This window comes from Pygoscelis adeliae, unplaced genomic scaffold (genome assembly GCF_000699105.1).
Source record: "Pygoscelis adeliae isolate BGI_AS28 unplaced genomic scaffold, ASM69910v1 Scaffold628, whole genome shotgun sequence".
Classification (NCBI taxonomy): domain Eukaryota; kingdom Metazoa; phylum Chordata; class Aves; order Sphenisciformes; family Spheniscidae; genus Pygoscelis; species Pygoscelis adeliae.
The window spans coordinates 43,369-50,503 of record NW_008825408.1 but is presented as its reverse complement, the minus strand read 5'-3'; the positions used below and the strand labels follow the sequence as shown (position 1 = coordinate 50,503).

Genomic DNA, 7,135 nt, shown 5'->3' with positions numbered 1-7,135 from the left:
GTGGTGAGCGGCTGCCCCAGGCCCGGCAGGAATCGCTGCAGCGAGTGGGTTGCAGTTGAAGTGGGGGGGGTGGTAGGACATCGCTCCCCAGCACACAGAGCACTCTCGAAGGGTTTGGTGGGACCTCCGTTTCCTCATGCCCTGGGATCGTTGTTTCCTTCTTCCCTTCAGCACTCCCTGCTCTTTCTCCTCTGTGTATTCACAGGACCCGGGGAGAGCTCGCTGCAGCGAGGGGGAAAACGAACTCCTCTACCTGCTCAAGGCATGGCGTGTACCTGCTGAGGTGGCCTCCCTGCCTCTTGTACAGAGCGCTGAGGACTTGAAAGAGATCCTCTGCACCGCAGCAGCCTTCCTGCAAGGTTTGTGTGGAGGAGGTACTCATGCCAGCACAGCCTCCCACTGCTCTCCCGTCCCAGGGCCCCCTCTCCCTGCCCTTATCCTGGTTTCTGTCCCCAGGCAAACCGGCCCTTGGAGTTTTCTGGGCTGTTCCTTTGGAAGAGGGCCTGGGCTGAGCCTCTGGGTCTCAACTTTGCCGTTCAGTATCCAAAGAGCTTCTCTGATTTTTTTCCCCAGCTAAGCCTTTCTCTGCACTGTCACAGGGTTCCTCTTCCTGTCTGTGGTTTTAGGTAGGTGTCTGGGCCCCGCAGCGATCTTGTATGAAGTGGAAGGCTGGCGGGGGCCTTATGAGGATTTTCCTTTCTTCTGTCTGTCTTCTGGCACTTGCCCTGTTTGCAAGCATATTGTTCCCGTCAGATTACAGTGCTGTGGGAGCCAGGCAAAGCTGTTGTGCAGCTTTGTAGCCTGATGTCACAGCAGGTGATTTATCTCATCTGGCTGCTGCGTTCTGTCCCGCTCATGGTTTTCCCTCGCTCACTGTCTTGACAACCCCAGCAGCTCCGGGGGCAGCCAGCGCTGCCTCGCTGTGCTCAGGCTGACGCGGGGCCTTCCTGCGAGGAGGGAGGGCAGGAGCTCCTGCACACAGACCTCCCAAAAGCCTCTAGGGTGGCAATAGCACTTCCAGTGGGGAGGTGGCAGATGTGAATGTGATGTAGGCATGTGACAGCAGCCTCAGAGGGAAGCTTGAGATGAGGATTGAAAGGAAAGCAAACGCTATTCGCAATAAATGTTAATGAATTAATATCCCAAAGCATCCTGCTGGGAAATGGCCCAGATGTGCTGGAAGAAGTCTTCCTGAGAATCTGTGTGTGCTTCCCCACCCGCACTGCCGTCACTGTGGACGAACGTGCAGGTGGACCTGCCCAGCACCTACCCCTGCCCTTGTTCTGGGCCAAGGCAGGCATCTTGGTATCTGGGCTTGGAAGCTGCTATTATTTCTGCTAGATGTTTCCATCGAGTGGCTTGTTCTCTTGCAACAACATCAAGCCAACGATGGCAGCTTGGCACCATCCTGCTGCACATTGCTGGGTGCGGAGAGGGTTGGGCAGGTCTCCATGGCACTGGGAAGAAAAGGGCACATATGCTTGTTAGGGGACCAGGTGGGGCGGGAAGGGGAGCCGCAGAGCTGAGACGTTGGGTCTGTCCTAGGGCTGCAGGAGCTGGAGGCTGGGAACTTCCCCACCGCCCTCTCCCTCCTTCAGGAGGCTGCGGGAGGATTCTGCTCCAAGAAGGTCCTGGCCCAGATCTACACCTGCGTCGGCTGCTGCGCTCAGCGAATGGTAATGGCTGGCCCTCTTCCCTAGGCGAAACGCAGCCTAGAGCGGGGTGGGGAGGCTCAGGCTGATGTCCACACTGCCTCTGCGTGGTCCTAGGCTGCTGCGGGAAGGGGAGGTCTTGAGCAGAAGTTGCCCTTGTGGCCCCGGCTTCCTTGGAAGAGCTGCAAAATCCAGGCAAGGATTTTGTCTGAGCGCAAAGGGTTGCTGCAGAGAGAGAAGGTCAAAAACCAGCCTGAGGAGGGCTGCCTTTGGCTAAAGTGCTGCCCTTGCTTAGTGGGGATCGCCGGGGAAGCAGAGCAGGGATCTGGATCCCACCGAACAGTAAAGATGTCAGCAAGATGTCCTTGCAACATGCACCTCTTCCCATCTAAACAGGGCAAGCCTCAGACAGCCCTTCAGCACCTGAAGCGGGCCCTCCAGGTAGACTTCCAGTGCCTTCCTGCCCTGTCCCACGCGGCAGCGGTGTACCACGAGCTGGGGGAGACTGAGGCGGAGCTGCAGGCCCTGGCTCTGCTCTATGAGGTTTGTCTGCTTCCTGTAGTTCTGGGTTGATTTTTGCCCAGCAGAGCCTGCACAGAGCTTCAAGCAGGCTCCTGCCTTCTGGGGGGCTGTTTGACCCTGGAGGGGTCCCCAAAGTAGACTGCAGCAATCCAGCCGTGGTCCTGCCTTCAGCAGTGGGCAGGAAGGAGCCCAGCGAGGTCCAAAATTCTTGCTCAGCACCTGGCGGTTGGATGTGGCAAGACCTTTGGGTCCCAGTTCGTGTTCCTGGTGGCTTGGGAGAAGAGGTTACGCTCTCATGTCAGAGTATCAGTCTCTTAATAATGTAAAGAGTATCAGCCTCTTAATCTAATAGTAAAGAGGCCTTTAAAAGGCAAATTGTGGCTGCGAGGGAGTGTGCATTAGCCACAGGAACCTCGGTTTGCCTGGGAGGAGCAGGTCACAGCAGTAGACACCAAGTTAGCACTTCAGCTGTTTGAAACCTGTAAGATACAGACACAGCTGTGGAGAGGCATCTCTCTCATTACGAATGGCCTAAGATCCGGTCTAACTAGGTCTGCGGCTGCAATGGGAGACAGTGTTCCAGGCAGCTCAGAGCACCTTGAACTGAAAACCTGAGGGTGATCAGGGTGATCTTGCACAGCTTCTGATGCTGCCTGGAGAGCAGAAGTCTGCCTGTCCCTGGTTGCTCTTCCTGGAAGCGGCGGTGCTGTACCGAGTGAGAACAGCCTAGCCGTGCTTAGGAAGCGCAGTGCTTCTGCTCGTCTGGGCGCACCTCCAGATGCCAGAAGTGGCAAGTCACACTTGACCAGCATTGTGTTGACCATGTTTTATGTTCCTGTTTCACAGGCTCTGGAAAAAAAGACTCCAGCAGCTGCTTCCTCAGGTCCATATTTCCTAATCAGAACAGAGCTCCTTGTCCACACACCGATACTAGCTTCTCTCCTTCGCCATCGCCACCCCTCTGAAGTGAAGTACCTGCTGGCACAGCGGTGTCTCCAGGACGGGAGGTAACAGCACCTCTGGTCTGCTTGCAACATGCTTGTTTGGGCTCTGCGGTTTTCTCTGTGCTCCTGGAAATCATCTAGTTCAGTGCTGCTGTGGTAGGTCTGCTCAAAGCACGGGTATCGTGACCAGAGTGAGTGCGGTGCAGGGAGGGCCCCGTGGGCTGGCGATCCAGATTCCACCTGGCTGCTGGCACTTCTTGGGGTCCCCCTGCTTCCTTCCACCGCATGTCCTGTCCCCACTGCAGGGTGGCTGATGCAGTGGAACACTACCTGGATTTTCTGGCTCTGCTTCAGGAGGGGCTGCAGCAGCAGGTAGGTGTCCTGGTGAAGAGTTCCCTTGGTGACTTGGTAGATGAGGTTTGGATCCCCATCCCAAGGCCTGGGCCCAGACGTCACCCCTGGACTCCAGGTTTCGGTGTCTAGTTTGAGATGTGACGGAAACAAGGTGGGGGCTGGCACCTCTGACCTGTGGCATTTGGATTCACACCAGAGACCGCTTGCCACTGCTATTTGGAGAAACAGCTTCCCCTTCCCTGTGGGGAGCAGCTGTCGGCCTGGTTTTGGATGTCCTTTACTTTAAGAGTAGGGATTTGCCACCTCGACTCTGCTGAGCTGCTAGTGCTTCACAGCTGCTGCCTCCTCCGACAGGCTCCAGTGTCTGTGGGAGTGGGTCTGAGCTTTGCCGGGCAGCAGCTCCGGGCTCCCAGCAAGCACGGGGTCATTCTGCTTGGCTGGGCGCTCTGCTGGTCTGAGTCTGAGCACTGCCACCGCTCTTGCTCCCCAGGTGCCCCTAGATGGTGGCTCAGCTCTGCCCAGGATCCCCGAGGTGTTCCTGGAGGCAGCGTCCGCCTTGGAGCAGGCCGGGAGGCACCAGGATGCCATAACCGTGTGCGAGGAGGTCATCAGCCGGACGACTGACCTGATCCCACGGACGTTACGGGTGGAGGAGAGGCTGGAGCAGCCGGAATGCCCGTCGCCCGAGGCAGGGCTGGCGGGTGGACTCCTGTCCCAGAAGAAGGAGAGTCTGTGCTGCCTCGCCTGGAGAGCAGCTGGATACCTGCACCAGGGCTGGGCCTGGGCCAAGCTGGGCGAGAGCAAGGAGGCCGTAACGCAATTCAGCAGGTGACGGAGCCTCGCCGGGAGAAGGGGCCTCCCCAGCAGGCAGCAATGGCTGGTGGGGGCCAGAGCGGGGGGCGGCGGAGCAGGGGGGGCTGGCCTGACAACTTGCAGCTGATTTCCCAACCCCCGGGGGTGGTACCGAAACTCCTCTGTCCTCCCACCCACAGGTGCCTCAGTCATCTCTTGCGGGTCCAGCTTTATGGGTCCGGCGTTGAACCGACAGGTAGGACACCGCACAGCTGGGTCCTGTGCAGGGCCTGGCTGGGTTGGGATCTGCGTGCTTGGCAGCGGTGGGTACAGGAGCGAGGTGCCGGACCCAGCGTCACCTCTGGCTGGAGGCGCTTGTCCCAGCGTGCTGAGCTCTGTGCCACATTGGAGCCTCTGAAAGGACTGGCTGGTTTGGTTGGAGCAGGGTTTGGCCTTGGCTCTGCCTCCTTCCCCGCTGTCTAGGTGACAGTTAAATGGGTTGTGAATCGGGAAGCTTCTCAAATCCAGATTTTGGGGAAGAGATCTGTACCAGTTGTGCAGATGGGCAGCCACAGGCCAGGCTGCTGCCGAGGTTGCTGTCCACCACAGCCATGTAACGTACCAAGCTCTTGGCGCTCTCGCCCTCTGCCACCTCCTGGCCTCTCCCAGCCCAGCAGAGAGGCTGAGCTCTGCCACGGGGGGTTTGGGGAGCTGGAAGATGGGCAACCCAAGTAAATGTTGAGGCTGTCCTGACTGCTAACCTGGCTCAGCCTGCTGGGACGAGGGAGGGAGTGTCTGGAGGATGCTGTCTCCAGGTCCATGTGTCTTTCCATGCCAGAGAGTCTCCTGCCAGAAGTGGAGGTGCTCCAGAAGATCAGGTTGCTCTCTCTCATCGGGAGAGGTGCACAGTTCCTGGAGCTGGGGAAGCACAAGGAAGCCTTGTTGGATTTCCAGCACGGTTTGCAGATCTTGCCAGGTAAGAGGCTCATTTTGGTGAGGAACAGAGGGGATTTCCACAAATCTGTCCTGGGCTGCTTTGCTGTCTTCAGCAGAATGGTCTTACGCTTTAGACCATGCTTATTCGGATATCAAGGACTACAGTAGGGCTACTACTAGCAACGGTACATACTTGAGAGACTTCCCTGGGGCCTGGTCAGCTCACTGCCCTGGAGAAGCAGACCAAAACTATTGTCAGAGGAGTGTATCAGAACCCTGCCCCCAGCCTGTGTCCTGAGACAGCTTGGAAATGTCTCTTCTGTACCAAACCCCAGCCTGGTACAGCCAGCTTTCTCCCAGAGAGGGTCTGCTTTCCCAGAACAGCAGCTGGACTCTCGCTTCGTCCTAGGAAGCAGCGTGTCCGTGCCTGGCAGGCCAGAGGCCGAGTACAGAGGCCTGTCGGAGGAGAGGGGAGCGGAGCGGGGGAGCCCTACGTGTCCCGAGCACAGCCGAGGCATGGCTAGTGCTGCTCCCAGGGGTGATCCTGTTCAGTGCTCCAGCTGCGCTGACACGCTGCAGGGCTGTGAGCTTCGTCGGGATCTGCCAAACCTGTTGGTCCCAGTCCTGACCGAGGCTCCCTCCTTTCGGGGGTGCAGAACTGCCTGCAAGGAAAACCCCAACCCGTGTCCAAACAGAGGTGTGGCTGGCTGCGCCGCAGGGATGATGCCATCTGCCTTGGCTGCCCGACCCAGGGTTAATTAGAGCCTGTGACACAGCCGGGACGGCCTCCTCCCCATTACACCACATCTCCTCACGCTCGCCTCCCTCATCTGGCTTCTAAGCTTCTTTTGCAACGCCCTGCAACCCACGGCAGCGCTGGGGACCTGCTCCTCCCCTGCTAAGGGCTGAATCCCCCTTGGTGTCTTGCAGGTGACCCGGCTGCTGCCTCCTACCTGGTGCAGGCCTTGTGGAAACTGAACCGAAAGCAGGAGGCGGCTGCTCGCTGGCAGAAGTTCTCCCAGAGCCCCGCTGGGGAGGATGGGCAGCAGGAGGGGCAGGGAAGGTGTGTAGAGGGACGGGGGGGAATCTCAGCTGGCCACACAAGAGAGCTCCAGCAGCGCAGCCCGCGTTTGGAGCCGTGTGGACAGTTTAGCTCAGCTCCTGCTAGCCTGCACCCGCAGCTCAGACGTCTCTGAGGAGCCTCCCCCCGCATCCCCGCTGAGAGACCGCAGGCGGTGGCTCTGCAGGGACTCCCCGGGGCACAAAAGAGCTGACGCGGAGCCAAACTGGGAGGGCAGAGGCTGGGGGCAGAGCCGGGGGCTCGGTGCAGCGCACGGGGCGCGAACTTCCTAGCCGGACCACGGCCAGGGAACGCCGCAGTCCCTGCTGCTGCAAGGCTCCCTTCTCTTTCAGGCCCTTCCCTTTGTACCTGGTTTCGTGCCTGAAGCAGGCGATGTTCCCGCACGGTGCATCTCTTGCCAGAAGCATACGGGATTACCTTGGGGCCACAAGCCGGGACCCCTCGAGCTAACCCGGGCAGTCTCCCCATCCCCAGCTGCTGGCGTCTCCCCGCACCGGGCTGTCACGAGGCCTTTAAAGACTCCTCCGAATTACTCTTGGATAGAGCTGGGCTCCCAAAGGACTGAAACGGAATAGATCTCCTTTTCTAATAAAAGCCTCGGCTCTATTTAGTTTAAGTTCCGCTGCGCCCTTTTTCCAGAGCAAACCTTTGCAGTCGTGGCCTCGACGCTGCTTGGAGCTGCTGCGAGCCCGCGGGCTATGCCCCGGGCGCCTGGGAGGTGGAGGGCAGGGACACCCTCGTCCCTTGGGAGCTGGCGTCGTCTGCGCCCCTGCAGGCGGCGGGGCCGGCGCTGCGCTCCCCGCTCCGGGGAGCTGGTGGCAGAGCCAGGCGGTCTCGTAAAGCAGAGGGGTGTC

General features: G+C 59.2%; 1 protein-coding gene across 1 annotated transcript in view; it reads left to right on the top strand.

The window, feature by feature from the left end:
• FANCG (Fanconi anemia, complementation group G) overlaps positions 1-6,742 on the top strand; it is a 13,619-nt gene extending 6,877 nt beyond the window's left edge. The window contains exons 4-13 of the mRNA XM_009330421.1: positions 206-359; positions 1,546-1,676; positions 2,049-2,195; positions 3,021-3,181; positions 3,424-3,490; positions 3,963-4,300; positions 4,465-4,520; positions 5,103-5,240; positions 6,131-6,263; positions 6,614-6,742. Of these exons, the coding sequence (XP_009328696.1) occupies positions 206-359; positions 1,546-1,676; positions 2,049-2,195; positions 3,021-3,181; positions 3,424-3,490; positions 3,963-4,300; positions 4,465-4,520; positions 5,103-5,240; positions 6,131-6,263; positions 6,614-6,731 (1,443 nt within the window). The 3' untranslated portion in view covers positions 6,732-6,742. The remainder of the gene's footprint in view (positions 1-205; positions 360-1,545; positions 1,677-2,048; positions 2,196-3,020; positions 3,182-3,423; positions 3,491-3,962; positions 4,301-4,464; positions 4,521-5,102; positions 5,241-6,130; positions 6,264-6,613) is intronic.
• Positions 6,743-7,135: the final 393 nt, after the last annotated feature.